Source organism: Podarcis muralis, chromosome 1 (genome assembly GCF_964188315.1).
Source record: "Podarcis muralis chromosome 1, rPodMur119.hap1.1, whole genome shotgun sequence".
Lineage (NCBI taxonomy): Eukaryota > Metazoa > Chordata > Lepidosauria > Squamata > Lacertidae > Podarcis > Podarcis muralis.
The window spans coordinates 124,682,857-124,705,509 of record NC_135655.1 but is presented as its reverse complement, the minus strand read 5'-3'; the positions used below and the strand labels follow the sequence as shown (position 1 = coordinate 124,705,509).

At 38.5% G+C, this 22,653-nt stretch overlaps 1 protein-coding gene across 4 annotated transcripts in view; it reads right to left on the bottom strand.

Annotated features, from left to right (window-relative positions):
- Positions 1 to 22,653, bottom strand: part of SATB2 (SATB homeobox 2) — a 134,880-nt gene that overhangs the window by 44,432 nt on the left and 67,795 nt on the right. For all 4 annotated transcript variants that reach the window (XM_077917774.1, XM_077917778.1, XM_028751604.2 and 1 more), the window contains exons 6-7: positions 21,166 to 21,268; positions 14,153 to 14,625 (exon numbers count right to left, since the gene is read on the bottom strand). In XM_077917774.1, coding sequence (XP_077773900.1) covers positions 14,153 to 14,625; positions 21,166 to 21,268 — 576 coding nt within the window. The remainder of the gene's footprint in view (positions 1 to 14,152; positions 14,626 to 21,165; positions 21,269 to 22,653) is intronic.

Here is a 22,653-nt window from a genome sequence, read left to right as displayed (position 1 = left end):
TATGCCTAGGAGAACAGATGATTACCAGTTTACTACAAAATTATGAAAAGTTTCTTCCTAAAAAGTCACACTATACCTAGTTAATAACTACAGTCGCTTTGCAAATAGACAAGAGACACCCAATCACTGCTTTCCTAGTGTTCTTCATCCTCCCTTCCATGGGCAATCTACTCCCATCCTCAACACCTTCCCTTCTGGCAATATTTTCAACAATGACTGCTTATGTATGCTTTTTTGTATTTTAAAGCCAATAGGGAAAGAGAAAGTATATGTGCAGCCTCTTCTTTACTATGCTTTTCTATGTTTCTCAAGCTAGGACAGCATCCTACAGCGTTATGGCACACGATACCACCACCCATCTTTTCTGGACTTACAGGGCTAAGTAGCCTACAGCATTTTGGAGGCCAGGACACAAGTATGAAGAGTGGTATCCTAGTTAACAGTCCTGGTAATGAGTCAGAACAGAAATCCCTCAATTTTTATTAGTCTCGGGAGGCAGAGCTATATGAGTGGTCACCTTGTTTCATAGTTAAGAAAATGGCAAATAAATTTCAACTTAATTATTTATTAGTATTGGTTTGCTTAGGGAGCAATCCAAACCTCCAAAATTTGCTGTATATGTGTGTGACAGGATGAACAGTGAGTCCCTCTCCATCAGGCTATGCCGGTGGAGAGGAGCTGTTGATGGAGGAAGGCTCTGCGGCAGTAGAGGCTTGTCATACACTTCAATCAAGTGGAAGCTACTTCCAGAGCTAGCCAGCATAAGCACCTGAAATGGGGTGTTTGGAGGAAAGGTCAGGGCTGCTCAGAACTATAAATGATCTGCTGGATCCTATGCTGGCCCACTTTCCCTAAAGGATCCAGTGGAACCAGAAGACTATGGAAGAAGTTCATCATTGTCAAAGCATTTCCCTATTATTATTATTATTATTATTATTATTATTATTATTATTATTTTCAACTCTTTCCCATGTTACATTTTCAAGAGTAAGAGAGATGTGCAGAAGAACCCCAAGATGATTCAGACTAGGATGTAGTTGAATGTGACTATTTTTTCCATGCAAAATTAATGTCTTAAAAATGAAATCTATTTCATTGCAAGGTTGAAAATAGATTGTACTGACAGACTATGCTGATAACCGATGGCAAATAGATAATGAAGTCAGTAAAACAAAATATCATGAAAGCACTTATCATTTATATTCATATAGTTCTGAAATGGTATATACAAATACTAACCAACAATCGGGATTACAAAAAAAAGAATAAAGTGATGCTAAATAATCTGTTCAGCTTTTTCTCACCTGCAACAAATTAGGCTTTCAATATGCAAAGCATCTTCCTTCAAGAAAAACAAACGATCATGATTTCATTTAATTGTAATTTAATGAGGCATAATTTATTTTTAAAGTGATATACACCAGGTGTGTGGTAAGGGAACTGGCCCAGCCAGACAAACTGTAGTGATGCTATTTTTGAGAAATGCCTGAAGATAGCTGGAGATTGTTTTCATTTTTGCAAAGCATGTTTCTGCTACAGAGGACAAGCAGGAGGCGAAAACCCACAACATTTGTAATTTGCTATAAAATTCCATTGGCTAAATTAGCTCATACCAACAGAGCATTTTCTTAAAGGGGGGAGGGACAAATTATACAGTAACAGCCATACAACTCTAGATGTCCAATTCTGCATATAGTTATGGAAGTTTAAGATCATCAGGCATAAAAATACTGGGCAAAGGATCACTGCCCAAAATTCTACTGTATAGACCTAAACCTGTAACCATACATTTTTTCTCAAATATTTATCTAGTCTCAGGGAGACAACTCATAAAATGGCTATCTGGACAGGAATCGCCTTCCAACTTCAACATGACTGTTTTTTTTTAAAAGTGTTTTAAAAATGAGGGTGAGGGATTTTTTTTTAAAAAATGTGCTGCGTATAGGATTTGCAAATCTGGAATTCTAAACTTTTACAACGAGTCTTCAAAATGCCAGGTATTTGGGGTTTTACATTTTACAATATGTAACATATTCGCAACAAATGATTTAGTTGCTCCTGCTAACGAAACCTCAAAATAATCATTAATGGTTCAATTGTGAGAACATTCTCGGTAACAACCAAAAGTGGTAATAAGTTTATATTATCACTTTCGGTTGTTACAGAGAATGTTCTCACAATCGAACCATTAATGGCATAAATTTACACATTACAGCAGAATTGTGGGAGCTGATTTTCCATGGGCTCATCCCACATCACTGTTGCAACAGCTGCTCACAACCACATGGAGACCAACATTTTCAAGAAGGGAACGTGAATAAATGAGGCAAATAGCTGTGACAGGAGATAACGATTTAAGTCTTACTGAAAAATTAAAAATGAACAAATCATGAGATCCAACTGGTATCCCCTCAACAGTTCTTGAAGCACTTGGAACTTGAAATTGATGGCCTTTGGAATAAAAATATGCAACTTGTCCCTAAAATCAGTCTGTACCTGAAGACTAAAAAGCAGCCAAAATACCATAAATTTTTAAAGCGATCAAGAAGGGAGACAGAAAACTGTCTGTTCCAGGGAAATTGGTGGAAAGTAACAACGATAAAATTGTCATGCATACAGAAGGATAAGGCTTGCTGAAAAAGTATCAACATGGCTTCTGCAAGAGTAAGTCCTGTCTCACTAATTGTTTAGTGTTCTTTGACAGTGTCATGTGGATTGATCTGGTAGACATTGTATACTGGACCTTTCAAAAAGCTTATGACACAGACCCTCACCCAAAACACAGGAGCGAACTTAGAAGTCATGGGAACTTAGAAGTCCCCTCATAGATTGGTAGCTGGTTAAAGAACAATAGGAAGAGAGTAGGAATAAACTGAGAGTTATTGCAACTGGGTGATGTAATCAGTGGGGTTTCAAATGAATCTGATTTAGGACCAGTAATTTTCAAGTTGTTCATAAATTATCTAGAGTGGGGGGCAAGTGACAAGGTGGCCAAGTTTACTGACGACACCAAATAATTTAGGATGCTGGCCTTTAACCACTACTTTCATGGTGTTGCTGTAACATGTGAAGAGCTAACTGCAGTCCCCCAGTACTGTCCCAGGGCTAATATCAAAACAGGGATAAGAACTTCAATTACATTCAAAAATAAGGCACTCCTAGTCTTGTGAACAGGAAATGCAAAGATGATTTACTGAAAAATCTCATCATTTAGAATCAAATAAAGAAACACCATTTGAAATTTCAGTGTGCATGGAGGATCATTTCTCTTATTTTCCATTTTGAATTTCTATGTTTTCAGGTCTGTTTGGATATGTGACAAAAATGCTGGGTTTCAGCTATTTCAATAAATTCAACACAATTAAGATGTTAGCATTTAGCTATAGAAAACACTCGTGTCTAGCTCACTGACATTTTCACAACACCCATATTTAAAGGACTAGTCTCTGATCTTAATAAAAGAGATAATTCTGCTATGGAGTTACTATTATGACCATTATGTCTCGCAACATGTCCTCATTTTCAATACTGGTATTACTTTAAACTTTAATTCATTATCACATATTGGTTTGAGTCTGAATTTTAAAACTAATTTAACTAATGCTTAACGTATATATATCTCAGGAGATCTCTCCTTAGCCTTGGAACGGCCGCATTCAGGCTGATTTGAATAAAATGTATACAGTGTGCAATGATGGGAATTCAATTTTTATTATTAAAAATGAAATGTTTTACTCCTCAAAGAAAATGCTGCTATTACATTAGCTTAATAAAGTCTCTTTTTATTACAGTATCTCTTTTTAGGAAGGGCAGTGTGTGCTTGTGGAGCTCAGGGGAATTGTGAGGAAAGAGCAAAATAAACCACATGCAACTGCTAAGTATTGTATTTAATAAAGTAGACCGTTTTGAACGACGTCACAAAGGAAGCAACATATTTTGATATCCAAAATTCTTGCAACACATTTGCTTCCAAGAAACAGAATACATTTATGAGCTGGGAGGAAAGCAGAAGGCCATGTTCAGAAGGCCTAACTGTCCAGGGGTCCTTTTAATTTAAGACTTAATTTAAGTCTTTTAATTCTAACAACTTAAAAGGCTGCTATCCTATCTCCAATTTCCTGAGAATAAGTCCTATTGAATTCATACACCCTTCCCACCCACCCCCCTTGTGCCATAAAGCACTCAGCATGAAAAAAGTTTCAGGCGATCAGAAAATTGCACAAAATTAGCTTCAGAAAATGGCTTTTGTAACTAATGTTAAGAGACATATGAACAATAACTATGGTGTACATTTTTATTTAAAAAAATACTAGAGGTGTAAAGCAGCTACAAACTGGGTTTATATCTGTCACTTTAGGAAGCAGTCCAATCTGTTCCGAGTCACTCTGTGGTCTGTTTGATTCAATTCATGTTTTGAGTCTGAAGCCGATTTGTTAAAAACAAAGCTCTGTTTCCTAACAATCACTGTTGCAGGGAATAAAAATAATGGTTGTAAATTTAGAAATGGATGCATTTTGCAGGCATGGCAGTCCCTCCAAATTGGATTAAGCCCACCAAATTACAGGCAAATACAGCCAGAGGGTAGTGGACCTGACACCTTTCGCAAGATTCACCTAATGAGTCCCATCAGCCCATGTCCTGCATGAGAGCTTCGGGTTGTGCAATGGGGCTCCTCCCCCGCTCCTCCCCCTACACACCCTCCAAATTGGCTCAGCAGGTAGGGAGAACCCCCAGAACAGTGTGTGACAGGGAAGAAAGGAGGCTCATTCAACCTGGCAAGCTGAAGAGCTTGAGCTGATGGGACATTCACTACAGCACAATGTTGAATTCCTTGAATATTTTAGAAAAATGTGTATTTTTAATTTTACCTTGAGGAAAGAGATTTGGGGGGAGGATGCAGTAATGTTGAATTCCTTGAATATTTTAGAAAAATGTGTATTTTTAATTTTACCTTGAGGAAAGAGATTGGGGGGGAGGATGCAGTAATAATCACCTTTTCTGAAGGCTTGAACCCTACCAAATTTCAGAAGGGTGGCCACAGTAGTTTTCCTACAAAGACAGCTGTTGCAGTTGGGGGGATATAAAAAAGGAATCACTTAAGCTCACTTAGTATTTTGTGGGGAATTGGTCTGAAAATTTCAGACAAGAGAATGGTGCCCCTGTGTAGCAAACGCGGCAAACTGCACACAAATGGGTCCACGGACTTTTTGCTATGCACCTTTAAAACTGATTTTGAGCAGGTGGGGAGTTTTAAAGGTGCATAGCAAAAAGTCTGTGGACCTCACTTAGGAGGTTTTTTTGTCCCCACTCCGATGTTTCCTTTATGCACTCTGAGTTTTGTTTCTGCAAAGCTACACCCTTCATCCACTCCATCCTTGCATTTTCCTTACAGTTAGAGAATGAGACATAGTTTTTCTGTGGTAAGGCATACTTTATGCAGTCTTGTTGTTTTATGCCTGAGTCACAAAGTGCAATGAGATGTGCTGTGTGGTCTCCGATCTGCCCTGTCAGACCTCATAGGAGCTCTACTTCACTCTGACCAGGCACAGATCCCCTGCCCCTCTGCTCATGAGTCAGGGTTCATACAGAGCAGATTCATACCCCTAATAAATACAGAAAAAAGAAAATGTTATCTTGCCCTTCTTCAAGCAGACAAGACAAAGGTCAGATAATATTTGGCTTCCAATGAGCTAGGAAAAAAAGACATTTCTAATCAAATCACTAGCCTTTTTGCCCTTTTTGCCCAATGGCACCTTCCCTTTGTATACAATATGAATCCACTATATCACTTCAACTTTAGCATACAATGCAAAAACTAACCAGCTTTCATCAAGATGGCACAATACATGATTTTACATGATCAATTTATTCTCCAAATATCTGTTGCAAAGGAAATAATCAAACTAAGTGCTGTGCTAGTTTCTTCCTGACACAACATATTAATACATTCTTATTCTGAAATGCATAGAAAGTGACCTTTACTTTGAAAAAATAAATATTTATATTCACAATATTTAAAAAACCTCTTTTGCAATATTTCTTGCGTCCAGTTATTTTATACTTTGCCCTCATATTTCTAATCTTCTCTTTGCAACTATCAAGGCTACAGACTTACATTTTGTTACATGGATGCTGCCATTGTTGTGATTCTTTTGAAAAGAGATGACAGGCATACAAGAGCACCTCACAAGTGATTTAGAGCCCACAAACAGAAACCAGCCTACAGATCCAGAAAAAAATGTATCTTTCTCATTGTCAAATTTTAAAATGTGTTTCCATTCAAATTTCAATGGGGAGGAAAGATATACTGTAACAAACAATAAGTGGGTGACAGCTGCTAATTAAAATTCTTGCATGTCACAAAGCAACTGGAAATAAAGTGAGGATCTTAAAAGATAATGCTTTCAACAATTATCCATTCTGATGGCCAATATCTATTCCACCTATATAAGCAAAAGACAAGTTTTATCAATAAGAAAAATCTTTAGCTCCATAGATATTCCCATTTTCTGTGTTTGTTATATAAAACAAGTATTGCTAATCATCCAACTAGTTAAGGAAATCTGGCTACCGGGCCCAGTTTCACAAAAAGGGAAGTCCTTTAATAAAACAACAACACAAAAATATAGAGAGAGGCTTGATAAATTGTATCCCTGGAGCAAGAACACATCACCCTGCTGGTGCCCACAAAATGGGCTAGTCCTCAGTTTATAGCTGAAGCCTCAAGTGGGAGCACAAATACTTTCACTAAAAAGTTTGGAAGGAGAAATATGCTCAGTTTCTTGACATCACAGAAAGCAGTGCTTATGCATCCAAAGATTTCAATAAATATTCCACTCTCTGGGTTTTATTGTGTATTAGAAAAGCCAAACCATTCCTTGTTGCTACAATAGATATTTGGGGGAATTATTCAGCAAAAATATTATGTTGTTGCAAAAAAGGAAGTATTTCCATTATAAGGATTCGTTCACACATAAATTTTACTTGTGGTATGATGATTTTCTAAACAAGCATTTTTTAACCTGATATAGCAATTTCTGGCACACTCCAATTGTGATCTACTAGTAGATCTCTGGGTAGATCACCCAGGACATCTAGGATTCCTGGCTCCCAATTATTTCACAATGTAACAACAAGATGTTATAGTAGTGAAATAAAGGAAGTAGGAGTGAGGATAATTATGAGTGGATTTTTGTGTGGAAAGACTTGGTTTTGTTCTGTAATGTAGAGCCAATCATTGGACAAAGAATAATACAAAATGTATGTCTTTTGCTCTGGTTGGTGGATCTCAGGGTTCAAGTGCAATAAACTGGCAAGTGAATAGCTAGGCTTATTTCTCAAGACTGCAGCGGTGACAGCAGCAATGTCATGATTTGCAATCCACATGTCATTTACACACTCCCACAATGAACCGACATAATGTCACTCCAGGGAACATCAACATTGCAGCTTTCTGCCTATCATGACCTTAGGTTCACACTCCCTTTCTTCAGGGGATAAGGCTGTGGATTCAGACTGGGAGAGGAACGTGCCCATAGGCACCTAGCCAACCAGAATCTCTTGTTTATATCCCATGTTTCTCCCAGTGCAGGTCCCAAGACAGCTCACAGCTTGGGGTTAAACAGATACAACTAAAACACACACTCATGTCTGCAAGAAAACCCTGTGGTGCCAGTACCCCCTCCAGCCCAAGTACGTGATGCTGTCCTCCTCTGACACTGAGGAAACAACTGCTAGAACAAGCTGCCACTTCCTTTAAGTGAAGAGGCTCCTCTCACTGATGGTAGATCTAGCTACTGAGACAAAGCTGCAGGTCCTATGTAAGGCTCAGCCTGAGGCTGACTCTTGCTGAAGCAACACTTGAGCTCCACTCTCATGAAGTCTTCAGCCTCAACCTTCTATGGAGCTGTCCAGGGTACCATTTCCTCACAACAGAATATTGCCTGCTGCCGCCACATGATAAATCCAAGCTGGGGAGCAAGTGTCAGGCCTGCTCAAGAACCGGTCCCCACCCCTAATACTGGGCTGTCAGCAGCAGCAGCTGCCTCACCATACTGGGTGCTCCCATTGGCCATGAAGGGGAAAGCTTATCTTGTACACAAACCTTTCTTAATTGTGTGGGCATTTCAGGATATTTATCACTTAAAGTATGTGGGGTTTCCCTGCTCATTAAACTAAGGGAACATTTTGTTCTGGATGCAATGTGAGCCCAGTTCCTGGATGACACCATTAGTACAGCCTTTGGAGGTGGGAAATGTTAAGTGCCAGAAGAGGAGCTGAGAAATCCAACCACTGTTGAACAACATAGTGAGTTCAGTAGAAAGCTGAAATGGGGAAGCAACAGAAAGCAATTTTGAGTAGTAGTAATTTTATCAGTTCTCTGAAATTCCATTAATAAGTAACGAGAGCAAAGCTCCCCCCAAATTTTTATTTATTTATTTATTTATTTATTTATTTATTTATTTATGTACAAAATTAAAACTCTGCCTTCAAATGATCTCCCAAGGCAACTTGAATTAGATCAATACAAAGAACTATTTAGTTTGTAAGCTCAGTGGACTTATTTAGAAAATATATATATATATCCCATTGTACAACTCCCTGAGCAGTTTACGAACAAGAATAAATGCATACCAACAGTAGAGAATATTACTAAAAGCAGCAGGGCTAGATAAACGTACAGCAGCTATAAAAACAGATCTAAAGTATAACAGAGCCATTGTTGTTTTTAATGCCATCCCCAGGTGCCAAAAAAAGGAGGAGATTTTGCATTCAACAAGCCTCCCTAGAGCAGTGTTTCCCAACCTTGTGCCTCCAGCTGTTTTTGAACTACAACTCCCATCATCCCTGACTAGCAAGACCAGTGGCAAGGGATGATGGGAATTGTAGGCCAAAAACAGCTGGAGGCACAAGGTTGGGAAACACTGCCCTAGAGTACTACAACTGCGATGACCTTTTCTCCAGTCACCTAGTATTTGGGCAGATTCGTGAGGAGGTGGGCAGGTCCTTCTGATATAGTTACAATACCAAAGTATCCAGAAACTGGCTACATCCCTCCTTACATTGTCTGTGAACAAGGGGAAGGGGAAACACTACAGACAAAAGGGTACATAACTGGTCCCTGCACTACATCTAGGGTGAGATCTAACCACATTTCAAGATTCATTTTGAGATTTCTCCCTTTCCCCAATACACATGTGTGTCAGCGATTTGTTCCAATGGATTTAGCCTAGTTTGGATCAAAGCTTCCTCTACTTCATTTAACAGATTTACTTGGATGGAAGATCTCAAGGGAGAAATAATGTTAGTAAAAGGGGTTTTTCAGCCTCCAAGTATGTAGGTCATTGGACTTTAAAATAAATTAGAGAATAGTTTATCTATTAAACAAGCCCCACAGTACATATTTTATGAAGCTGGACTTAATTGCAGGTTAATGTACAACACACCACTCACTATATAAGGATTAAATACTAGTCCATCATTTAGGGATTAATAAATTCTATTAGCTAGTTTACTGAAAGGTTTTAAAAAAATAAATAAATATGTATTTTGAAGGTAAAATTTAATACTTGTCAGAGTATTTAATTTAATTTAATTTACTTGTCAGAGATATAAGTAGGGTGAGTTTGCAAATTAGCCTTTGCTCCTTACTTTTCATCCTTCTCTCTAGATATGATTGTTAATTCCCATGGCTCCAGCGGCCATATTTATTCCCCAACCCATATTTCTATCACAATTCCTCTCCTCCTGTTTAATACTGCATCTGCAAACATCATATTCTAACAACCTATCAAGGTCTCAAACTGAATATGGCATATATGGAGTTCTCTGCAACTCTGCCACAGGTATACTGTTACCTCAAGTTCCCATCTTCTAGGCACGCTACCCACATTGAAACAAATATCAGCTGTTTAGGTTATCATTCTTTTGGCTCTTTTTTTTTCTTTTCTCTTTGTAAACCACTTTGAGGAGCTCTCTCCACCCCCTCAGCCAAGTGGTGTATAATTTTTATGAAATAAATAAACTGTCTTAATAAGCAGAGCTCTGAACAAGCTTTTGGCTGCACACAAAGCACCTCTGAGCAAGTGAACAAACTAGGAAGACTGCATTAACTATAGTTCCTTGCTTTTTAAAATTATATTGAATAGCTTCAGAACAAGCCAAGATATGAAGCCAATTTCAAAGCATGGCTTCATATTCTGGCTTGTTCTGAAGCCATTCACCATAGTTAATGGGAAGATTTCCCGATTTGTTCATTTTCACAAAGGGAGGATCAAAGTGGCTGATGAGAAATGATCATCTGAACCGAGCCCACTGTGAGCAAATTTGTTTGTGGCTGCCATCTGAAAGCTTTTATCTGGAAATAACGAAGATTGAAACTGGGGCCTTGCATATATAATACACATGCTCATTAACTCAATTTAGAAAGTTATTGCCCTTCCAGGTCATGTAAACTCTCAAATAAAGGTCAACCCCTGCACCTCAGATTATTTCATGAGATAAATATAGAGGGAATAAGAACCCAAACAATAAGGGAGAGAAACAGCACTGAAGTAAGTTGACCAAAGTTATACCTGAAACAGGACCCAAAAATGTTGAGCTGTCACTGAACACTTAATGTCAATGTGGTGGTGGAGTATTTAATTGTTACAGAGTTCAGTCACATAGCAAGAAGAAGAGTGATACCCACTTTAAATGTTATAGATCAGCACAGTGCATATATACTTTCTTGGGGAAATTGTAGCAATGCTTGTTTTAAAACTCTTATGAATATTTGACATTTCACTGTTTCACTAATCCCAGTTCTGCACTCCACATACTATCTAGTGAAATTTGCCTGGGGTCCTTTGGGAGGCAGGATGGGATATAAAGTGAATAAATAAATTTCACCCAGAAGCTTTTGACCCTGGGAATAGTTTTTGTTTGTTTCACTGTAGGCTTGGGTACTATCATTACAAATTTAACAAATTTGCTAAAATATAGTGTTTTATTCATTAACAGTAGTAGAAAAACTACAAAGCCAATATTACGGCTGACCTCTTCCTCAAGTTCAAAGTATGTTACTGTGTCAATAATGTCTATGTTTATTATATTGAGCATACATATACAAACAAAACAGGTTAGACTTCCAGAGGGATGAAATCCTTTTCCAAATTAAAAGCAGCATTTTAAAAAGGAAATACTCATGCATTCCACTATAATTTTTATTTGATATCCTCAAGGCTAACCTGAAAAATTCAGTCATTTTGATTCAAAGTGAATGTTTTTGCTGGCTGTAGCCATCTTATAAATTTAATAGAAGAAAGGAAGTAATAAAAGTATGCTGCGAACGTTAATTAGTTCCCACATAACATGGCATTTTCAGCATGGTAGTGCCAAAAAAAATCATTAATCCACTAGAACAGATAACTGGCCTGTGCTGTGTGTGGAGCAGACCTCCAGGAGATTTTTTAAAAGTAGACAGTATTGCCATCTTTGCTACTACTCCTGGCCTACCCTTACAGTGTTCTAAGGTGCAAGGATGGAGCTGAGATATGCTGTTCTATATGACTGCTTGGAACTGCAGCCATTTTTATGCATGCACACAAATATAGACATAAATGTTGGATGGACACACAATTTATTCAGGGATAAAATATTTTGAAATAAGATTGCTATTTCACCATGAAATAACAGCATTTATATAGTGCACTGAAAGGCTGGGACGTGTTTCATGTACATTGCCTTAGAATAGAAGTATATATTATTACATCAGAAGTAACCAAATCACATCATCCCTGACCACTGTTCATGTTAGGTAAAGGTAAAGGGACCCCTGACCATTAGGTCTAGTCATGGCTGACTCTGGGGTTGCGAGCTCATCTCGCTTTATTGGCCGAGGGACCCGGTGTACAGCTTCCGGGTCATGTGGCCAGCATGACTAAGCCGCTTTTGGCGAACCAGAGCAGCGCACAGAAACGCCATTTACCTTCCCGCCAGAGCGGTACCTATTTATCTACTTGCACTTTGACGTGCTTTCGAACTGCTAGGTTGGCAGGAGCAGGGACTGAGCAACGGGAGCTTACCCCGTCGTGGGGATTCGAACCGCCGACCTTCTGATCGGCAAGCCCAGGCTCGGTAGTTTCAACATCATCTGGAGGACACCATGTTGTCTGTCTCCACTGTCACCTGCCATTCCCACACCCCACTTTTAACTCACTGATTTTCATGGTGCTGGACCACCACTGTCTATTTTTCACTCAGAAGTACTGGCAAACAGCAACAGCCTCTCTAGATAGGCTTCTTCCCATCTCAGTGCTGCACCCTCCCCAGCCACATTTACTTTATTGGCCAAGGTGAGGCCAGGCATGTCCAAAGTCTGTTTCGGGGGCCTAATCCGGCCCCTGTGGCAGTTTATTTCCTGGGGTAAAATCCTAAAAAAACCCTCAGCAACTTAGGTTGGCCCTTTGGTCAGCCCTCACGGCCCTTCACTTCATCAAATCTGGCCTTCTTTGAAAAAAGTTTGGACACCACTGCACGGTATGCAATGGGACGTGGCCCACAGAGAAGAGGCAACAAATATTGATCTCATAAACAAAGCAACAGGAAGTGCTGAAAATGAAGATTTTCAAGCACTACACTACCGAAGCATTCATGTTCCAGAAAGTGGCAGGCAACTTACATGATGTGGTGCTACTACCACTGACAACAACTTTTTGCCACCTTTGGGCAATGTGTGAAGACACTGGCACAGAACCATGGATCAGTCAATGAAAAGAAAACTATGAGCAGCACATTGTTGGCAGGGCAACCTTGGGAGGTTAGAAAAGACTTTGTGTAGGTGGGCATGGAGGGCACAGATCTGGTCCATGGGTTAGCCATCCCTAATATACATGCTTACACTTTCCTGTCTGCCACCTTTATTCTGGACTGACCCAAAGATCTCCAAATAAACAAATAGCTCTGGACACATTTCAGCTCTCACAACCATACAAAGAAGCCCATGGTAAGGAGGAACATAATGATTTGGAATGGAGAAATAGTAGGCAGCAGAAAGAGTTGTGCCTCCCTTCCTCTTCAGTTCTCTATTGCAAATTGCCACCTCACAAAACTGTCACTTTTTTTAAACACACATATGCATGTCACATATAGTTCAATCCTAAAATTCTGTGATTATTTCCTCCATGATTTTTTTTTAACCTTTTGTTTTCTTTAGCTGACTAGGTAGATTGGGTATGAGTAGGAGAAGGGCACATGAAGACAGGCTCTTTAATTGTTTTCCCTGCTCCCCACTCTGAGCTCCAAATCACCTCCATCAAATTGCCGAGTGGAAATATATGGGAACGATGCATCTTTAAAAAGCAGTTTGGGAAGGACATTTTTCAGCTGAAATGGGCCAGAGGGGAAAGGATCAAGTGGTTTCTCTTTGTCCACCCTTTATTTACTCATACCCTGGCCATAATATTTTATAACAGCATGTTTATTTGGAAATGAAGTACTGTACTGAGAAATTAACGTATCTCAAAACATCTAACAATTTAAAACAGCAAGCAGGCAAGCAAACTTTTTGAGCCTGATGAGGTATTGGTTGAAGATCAGGACTGTCCTTGAGTTCTTGTTGTCTGTACTAAGAACCAAACAGACAAGGACAGAAGTACACAGATAGATTCTTTTTGGATAACTGCCATGCCTTTCCTCCTAGCTGGAGAGAAAGGATGTAGGAAATCTGGAGGTTCTCTTCCTACACTCCCAAAATCATCTAGATCAGGCTTTAAGTAAGCATTCAAGAGCCTAGCCTCGTGATACTGACACAAATGCTCCGCAAATATACTATGCAAAAGAATGAAAGATCATTATCCCCCCCTTGTTTTCCCGCCCCCTCCCCCCGCAACCTCACAAGGCCAATGTCACCAGTGTCTCACCCCAAATGTAACTGACCTGTAGAAAGGACTCTATGAATTGAAATTAGAGATGTTAAATGTACCCTTGTATTGCATTAAAACCTTTCAATAAAAAAATGATAATTTTGAAAGCCTATGTGTAACAACTGTTGTAAGGGAACACATTATTTCCTAGATGAGCTTCCTATAATGACATGCAACCAATCTTTGTTAAAATGTAACTATGTTCCAATTTTGGACTGGAATAAGAAATTGAAATAAAAATGTGATACCTGGGTGCGATTGAAAGCCACTCTTGCAAAGACAGCTTGGGATACACTGGCCCTCTTCAACTCATCCCTGACTTGCTGGTAGATATCTGGAGAGACTTCCACTGATGAATTTGTTGGCTCTGGTTTGACTGTTCTAGGGATGGGCGGATGGTTTAGAAACTGTTGGTTAATAGCCTGCGGGTGTTGATGAGCCAATAGCCGGCTTACTGCAATCTGCTGGTTTATCAAGTGGGCCATTGCTATCTGTTGCCTGACAAGTTGTGGACTGAGTTGAGGCGTAAGAAGACCAGGGCTCATGATTGGCTGCAAAGTTGGCACTTGGTTTCTGATCGGAGTGCTGTGGTGAATTTGACCGTGAGGAGACTGTTCATTTGTTTTGCCCAAGGTTGCCAGCTGGTTGATATTTGGTAAGTGCATGGGACGCTGGCCAAGAACACAATATTCTGAGAGGTTGTCTCTTTCAACTCGTTCCACTGTTCAAAAAAATAAAATAACATAATTATATCATAATTTGAGTGGAACACATAGGATTTTTAAAAAACAACAACAACCTGATACAACCAGCAATTCCAACCAGTCTAATGCCAAATCAGCTAATGCCACAGTATTCTACACCGAGATATAATTAGTAATCCATAACTTTTACATGCAGTAAACACTATAGGAAAAGGATATAAGCAAAAAAATATTGAATTCCATAACTAGAGTCACTGCCTGCTTCAGTCTGTTTGTGCTATATTCCTGCAAGACTGGGACACAGCTAGGAACGACACACACACCAGGAAAAATCACATGCAGTGCCCCAGAGTGCAATGTGCACCCTCAAGCCCTGTTTTCAGAAGGGGGGGAATGCACATCTCTAGCTGCATGGTGCAGAAACAATCAGAATCACACAAAATAACTTCCATGCATATTTGCATGGGCATATACATCCGGTCACATACAGTCATCCCCATGCATGTCTGTTAGGTAAGCTATGTATAGCAGCATCACATGGGAATGAAAAGTGTGGCAAACTTCTGCTCTCCTATCTTCCTCACTTCTTGCTGTTGCTTTATTATTTCTTCAACTAGCCTAACACTCCTCAATGTACCCTTGAGTTCAAAGTATTAAAACAATTTGAAACACAAAATATGAATGAAATCGATACACCAATAAAAATCACTAAACCAATAACGTAGACCACTTCACCAAATATTCAATAGTATCTTCTTCATGGGGAAAAGGCTTTTTTAACTAGATCATTCTATCTCCCATGCAGAAATATATGAGTAGTTCAGGATTCTATACACACAAGATTCCAGCTACACAGCACAGAGTTAGGCAATTCAAAGTAAAATGTGGAACGTACACCCTGTCCTCTCAGTACTTTAGATAAAACATTTTTAGTAAGAATTCAAAAGTGAAAGTAGTTCTCGCATCTTAATCCCTGCTAATGTGTAACATCCGAATCAGCTCTAAGAAACTTTCAAGCCCTCTACCGAATTACAGCCAGATTTGACAGGGTACTTGTGAACAGTGAGGTATTTTCTTTAGAGGGCTATTTTGTTTCATTTTTTTTAGTTCTATCAAAACTACTATAAAATTAAACACCTGATATTTTGTTTTATTTCAACAAAGTATATAGAGAGCAAAATTATGCCTGCATTGATACAGCTGAAAAATCAAGAAAAGTTTGCCCCAATGTAAAGATTGGCCTTCTTTACTAATTAGTATTTAAGAATTTTAAAAATAGAGACCTAAATCTGTTAATTAATGCAGCCAAATATATTTCAAAGTTTGCAAAACTGAAAATACATTTCTTGGTTGATGCTATTCTTGCCAAGTTTCCACACAGACCCAGTTTTTGAGCCAAGTTATATACCCCTATAAAAATAACGTTTTGAAATGGAAATGTTGCTAGGCCATTAACCTTTTCATAGCCAACTTTTAAAGCAATAGTACACACACTATCCGGCTAGTATTCAGTACTATACATTTCCCTCATTATCAGGGCCCTTTTTTGCACCACCGCACCAGAAACATACTTCCAGCCTTTTAAAGCTTTCCCCAATGCATGGAAAATGTCATTACCAATAGGTTTTCCAACCTGTTGGCAGACTATGTCACTTTCTAATAGCCCAGATCATATTCTGCATTGTTACCATGGTATATATTTAAACCTGCGGACTTTGGACAGTCAACTCACCAATGGTGGCAAGGTTTAACAGAGCCATATTAGACAGGAAGTGAGATTGCCACATCTGCAATTGAATGTTTTATCCAAGAAATACTTATCCACTGATCAACCACATGAAAATGTGGCTATATAGCACCATTTATAAGTTCCACATAACATAGTTATAGAAAAAGGCAATACCTTAGGTTCTGTCCAGGTTATAGGTTTTGAACCCATATGTGTTTGGCCACTGGTATACAGTGGTACCTCGGGTTAAATATGCTTCAGGTTACATACGCTTCAGGTTACAGACTCCGCTAACCCAGAAACATTACCTCAGGTTAGGAACTTTGCTTCAGGATGAGAACAGAAATCATGTGCCAGCGGCGTGGCAGCAGCAGCAGGCCCCATTAACTAGAGTGGTGCTTCAGGTTAAGAACAGTTTCAGGTTAAGAACGGACCTCCAGAACGAATTAAATACTTAACCTGAGGTACCACTGTAATGGGTTTATGAGGTCACAATACCACTACCAGCCTCAAGGAGGCAGTTTTGCTGCAGTCTGGGGTATGCTGCTACACAGACTACATAATTACTAGGCTCTGAACCACTCTATAGCCTGGGAGGTGCTTTTCATGTGGTAACTTATTTAAAAACTGTGATTATCTTAATTACTTATTTCTTTTCATCACAACCCACTTAACCCAATTATGAGCAAGGGGGTAATTTCAAAATCTCATTTCCAGTCAACATTTATCTTTATGTTTACCCCAACCTTCCATTATTGCTATTTACTCTCTCGGGCCAACAGAACTGTATTTGCACATCTGTGACGGATAAGGCCAAAGGGTTAGTTCCACCATAGCATTTGGCAGCCACGGGGTGACTCCTGGAGTGATCTCCTGTGACTACTACACACAAGTGAAAAATAGGTCATCACAACCCAATGCTTGCTAATGATCCAAGAAACCTTATTATCCAGAGCCAAGCTGTAGTTCACAGGAGCTTCTACAGGCAAGTTCCATTGATGGACTACTCCAGTAGCACATGGACCATGAATTAATCTAGAAGCCTTCCTGCGTCTGCAAGATGATGGCCAGAGAAACTGCTGATCACCAAAGTATTTGGGATTTAAATAACTTTCTACAGCTTAAAGACACAGATTTTCCCTCAAAGTATACTATTTGAAAAAAGAAGGTGAGCACAACACAAGGCATGCTATAATACTGAGCTAAGTTGGTGAGCAGGGATGAGTATCAAAGTTCAAGATCAATAAAAAAGATAACATTTGAAAATAATTTCTGATATTTTGCAGCTGCAAAAATGTTAGCAGATATATCAAGGAACCTATGCCCTATTCTGCAGGCAATACTTGGGCACATTGGAGAGCAGTATTAATTTGCTCTGGAAAACTCCCATTACTTTTAGGAAATACATTTTCAAAGTTGAATAATAGATTCAGATACATGTGCAAAACTACTGAAAAGTTGAGGACAGTCAAACAGCCAAAGATCAGCAGAGAGACTGAGTCAGAGAGACAGATTATATTTCCTTTAACATAGTTAGAGAGCTATGTGCAGTGTGAAGAAGTACCGTATTTTTTGCTCTATAAGACGCACCAGACCATAAGACACACCTAGTTTTTGGAGGAGGAAAACAAGAAAAAAAATATTCTGAATCTCAGAAGCCAGAACAGCAAGAGGGATCGCTGCGCAGTGAAAGCAGCAATCCCTCTTGCTGTTCTGGCTTCTGTGATAGCTGCGCAGCCTGCATTCGCTCCATAAGAGGCACACACATTACCCCTTACTTTTTAGGAGGGGAAAAGTGAGTCTTATCGAGCAAAAAATACGGTACTTTCTTTTGTCACTCCTGAATCTTCCAACATTCAGCTTCCTTGGGTGCCCACAGGTTTTAGTGATATGAGAGAGAGAGAGAGAGAGAGAGAGAGAGAGAGAGAGAGAGAGAGAGAATATCTTCACTTTCTCCACACATCTGAAACAACTTGGGTTGGAATCTCCTTTATTATATGCTTACTCCAAAACTGACCACAGACTTCTGATTTATACACTTAAGATACGTCTTTGTAATGTCTCCCAAATTTTAAAGGAAACGAACTGCCTTGGATACCTTATTCTTCCCTGCACTAATGAAATGGGTGTGGAAGTTATTAGTGTGAAATAAAGATATGCAAACTTTGAGGCATGCTAAAGTATCTCCCCTATACTGGAGAGGTACAGAAAATATTCATATTAATATTAACTTGTTCAGGCTGCTTTCACAATTGCACTTTACATATTTAGCCATTTAACTGCCTATCAAAACTGTCCAAGGCACTGTGTAGGGGGAGAAATGCTGTCTCGTTATTTACACAGGAAAAGACCAATTAACACGTGTCTAAAAAGTGATCGTGCACACACAAACCTGCACCGAACCTGTCATTAAAAGGGTGCGGCAGGGGCATAGTCGGGCATAACTGGGTGGGGATCGCTTATATGCACTCCAAAGACACACACAGGGACTGGGAACGGAACCTCCGTAAGAATGGTCGTCAACTGTATACTGAAATTGAGCAGCATACAGCTAAATAAAAGAAATAGTACTCTTTCTGAACTGCACCCATCCTATTTTGTCATGGAGATCAGTTGTAAATGGTGAATTACATTAGAAGGCAGGAAAAGAACAAGGGTATCTATCACACTATTTCCAAAGCTGTTGTTTATGCTGACTGTTGACTAAAGATTTATTTGTTTTTTTCATCTGAACAGAAAAGCATACATGAGGAAAGTTATACAAATTCTCATAATTACATGGCACACATAGCCCAAGAGGGATTCAATGGCTGTTGTTAGAATAATACTATTATAGGTACAATAATAGTAACAATAAGAACAACACTAACAACCACAAGCTCATCTTGCAAACTCACAACCTAAAAGGTAAAAATAAGACAGAGAGGAAAGGAAGAAAGGTAAAAAGGGACAAGAGGCTTACAACTGAAATTGGCAAGATTGTGTACATTCAATTTCTCCTGTGTATCTCGCTCAGCAAGTAATTCCAAACCCTCAAAAGCCCATGGCTTTTTCATAGACAACTGTACCCAAACTTCTTTTTAGAACTTTGCATGAAGATGCAGATGCAGCTAATCAAACTCCAAAAATCAAATATACATGGCGTAAAGACACATAGCCATGAGCTGCGTGAAAACCTTAAAATATTTCAAGCCTAAATAGTTCTGCTGCATTGGTAATGGGTTTCACAAACTATACAGCGAGCATGTTTATTTCAAGTTCTCTTTGCATAAAGCTTTTCCATCTGTTGCTAATGATATCAAATTATTGATTGTTCGGTTTCTTATATTTGTTTAAATGTTAAGTATATGTTCTGCAACCTAATGCTTTTCTTCTTCCAGAGAGTTTTTTAAATTTTTGCTGTGCATTAGTCATATTTACTTTGATCTTCCAGTATGTATAATTATTTTACTGTTTGTTTATTTCGATGGAGTGGGAGGGGGAAAAGGTTGACCAAAGAGATCTATATGTGGCAACTTGTAACAGAATCACATAGCTTATGTTTAGGAAATCATGGTTTTGATTAAGAAGGAACCAGTTAGTTCCCACTGCTTTATTAAAAGAGACATTAGTACATAAATAAGAAACACATTTCACACAGCAGATCATGTTCAACTGCAATGCCAATAAAATAATTTTGAAACCCTCTTCTACTTCCCATTTACAATAGTAAATTAGAATTGCTTTTTTGCTGCCTCAACTGGATTGACCCTGAAAACTTGGTAATCTTGCTGACCAAATTCAAAATCCCTAGGCCCCTTTTCTTTAAATTTCAAGGAATGCATTGAGATTGAAGTTTACAAACAATCACTGATCTCACATGAAATAAATTCTTATTTCTAAACATTTTGTTATGAAGGGGAAATTAAAATCATAAGAAATTGAGAAGATGTGAAATTTTAAAAATGCCAAAATCATCCTTTGAGATGGTTTTAGATGACCATAATAAAGTTCTATATCTGTTTATTTTTCATGCACACTATACCTGTGATTTTTTTTTCATTGTTGTTTTACCTCCCACGTTTAGCTGATGCATCAACACCACTTGAGCCATTTTAGAGCAGCTTTTGTTTATTTCACACATACCTTCACCTTCCCTTCCTCCTCAAGCATACACATACAGACACACACAAACGCCTCTGAGCAGCTACAAACAGGCTGAATCTCTTGAACACACACACAATTATCCAGAAAATTATTCGGGCTTAGATCCTTGACCTTTTGAATGAAATCAAGGTCTCATTCTGCTTTCACTGCACTCAACAATTTAACTGTACACTTACTAACTAAAAAGAAAGAGAGAGAGAGAGAGTGAAAGAAAGAGAGAGAGAGCTTTAAAAAACTGAATGCTAAGAAAGTGGAAGCCCACTTAGTGGTTGTAGTGGAAAGTCTGAGAATTCCATATGGGAAGGCCTTCCAGCATGATTGAAGATGCTCTTACACAACAGTCCAATGGAATGGGAAAACCATCCCCTTTTCTTTTATAAGAGAAAGGGATCCACTAAACGGCCTTGAAGCTTTGCAGTTCCTTTGATTCGTTTTAAGTTAAGTGCATATATACAAAAACATTTTCAAGTATTCTTTTTTTACCTTGAGACAAAACATTTAAAGAATTTGTTCAAGTTCATACACTGTCTGCTTAAACCAAAGAAAGTCTTTGTATCTTAAAAATATTGATAATATTGTATACAAACCCACCTTTGGGTCACTTCATCATTTCACATTAAATTTCAAGCATTTGAAACCTGTTCAGAGGTATGGCAATGAATGGTAGGTATAATTTATTTACCTTTAATCTTCTTGTACTTTTTATACCATCTCCCAAATTCCTGGCACTTGGTTGCTGACACATTGGCATAGTATGTGCTATTTACAATGGATGATATCATACTCTGGAAGCAGAGAGAGAGAGAAAAAGTGTTTCCACAAAGAAAACAATCAAAATCCTTTCAAAAGAAAATGATATATAAGTGCGGACTCAACTCATCAAATCTTAATTCTTAAACTGAACAGCACTCCATAAAACCTACTTCATAGCTCTCAAAATTGGCTTTATCTTCTATTTTGTATCACTAGATGTAATTACCTTCATTATTAATTACGGGGGAAAGATCCCGTATGACTTAAGACTTATGTCTCCAGTTTAGATCCACTTGTCACTTTAATTTATACTGGGTATTATAAAAAGAATCCTCTTACTAAAAGCATAACTAGAAGCACTGTCACAATAGGGAATACAAAGGGTAAGAAGAGTTGTGATTTAGGAACCGGATCCTAAAGGTAAGATTAGTGCTCCAGCATGCATAATCCAAATAATGCTTTTCAGATGTTTCTCTTCTGCTTCCAACTGCAACAAAGACCACACAGCCAAGAATCTGGGAACATTCGTGCTACTTGCTGCAGAACAACAGTTAGGCAAATAAGTTAAATTAATATAATTTATAGAAACGTGCCATTAATCCTTGTGTGAAAATCCACACAGGAGACAAATTGCAGTGCTACTGTGAATAGATGAAACTAAAAATAGTAGAATATCAAATAAGCATATGGATTTGAAACAAAGGGTACTTTTGGACCACTGGTAACTGACATTCGGTGCTAGATCTTTTTACCATTTCAGCACACACCACTAGTTTTGAGTCTGGCCGCACAGAACAGAGAGTGATAAAAGGCTCTGCTCTTCTGCTTTTATGGAGTATATTTTTATTCATTTTATTTATTTCAGGACTTATTATATCTTCCAATCATCAAAATTCTCTCTAGCTCACATGAAAAGCACAATTTATTACCATTTCTCCTAAATATAGAAAATGTATTCAAACGCTATGTCACAATCCCTTAAATGATAATGTCGTAGCTGTCTATATATTCTGAGTGATCAGGAAATGTTGGTCTTAAACCACGAGGGGTAGTTTTGGAAAAATTCAATTTGCTTGTGTTCTTTTGTGTCTTTTCAACATAATTGATTTCACTTCCACAACACAACACAATGGGTTCTTCATATATCTACCATGGACCTACCTCACTCCTTATTAACTGTCCCTAAATTCCAAAGTCAAGATTCTGGCATAATTGTGATCTACAGTACAAAAGTAAGAACCATATTCAAAAGGATTATCAAAACAAGAAATCCAATATATTCAACATTATACTATATGGGGATTCTCAGTCCTATGGATCTGTAGTTTTTTTCACCATTGAAGATAAATAGATTTGGGGAAAACAGCTTGGGAAACTAGGATATTTAAACTCAAGGTTCCAATCCAGATCATCCTCA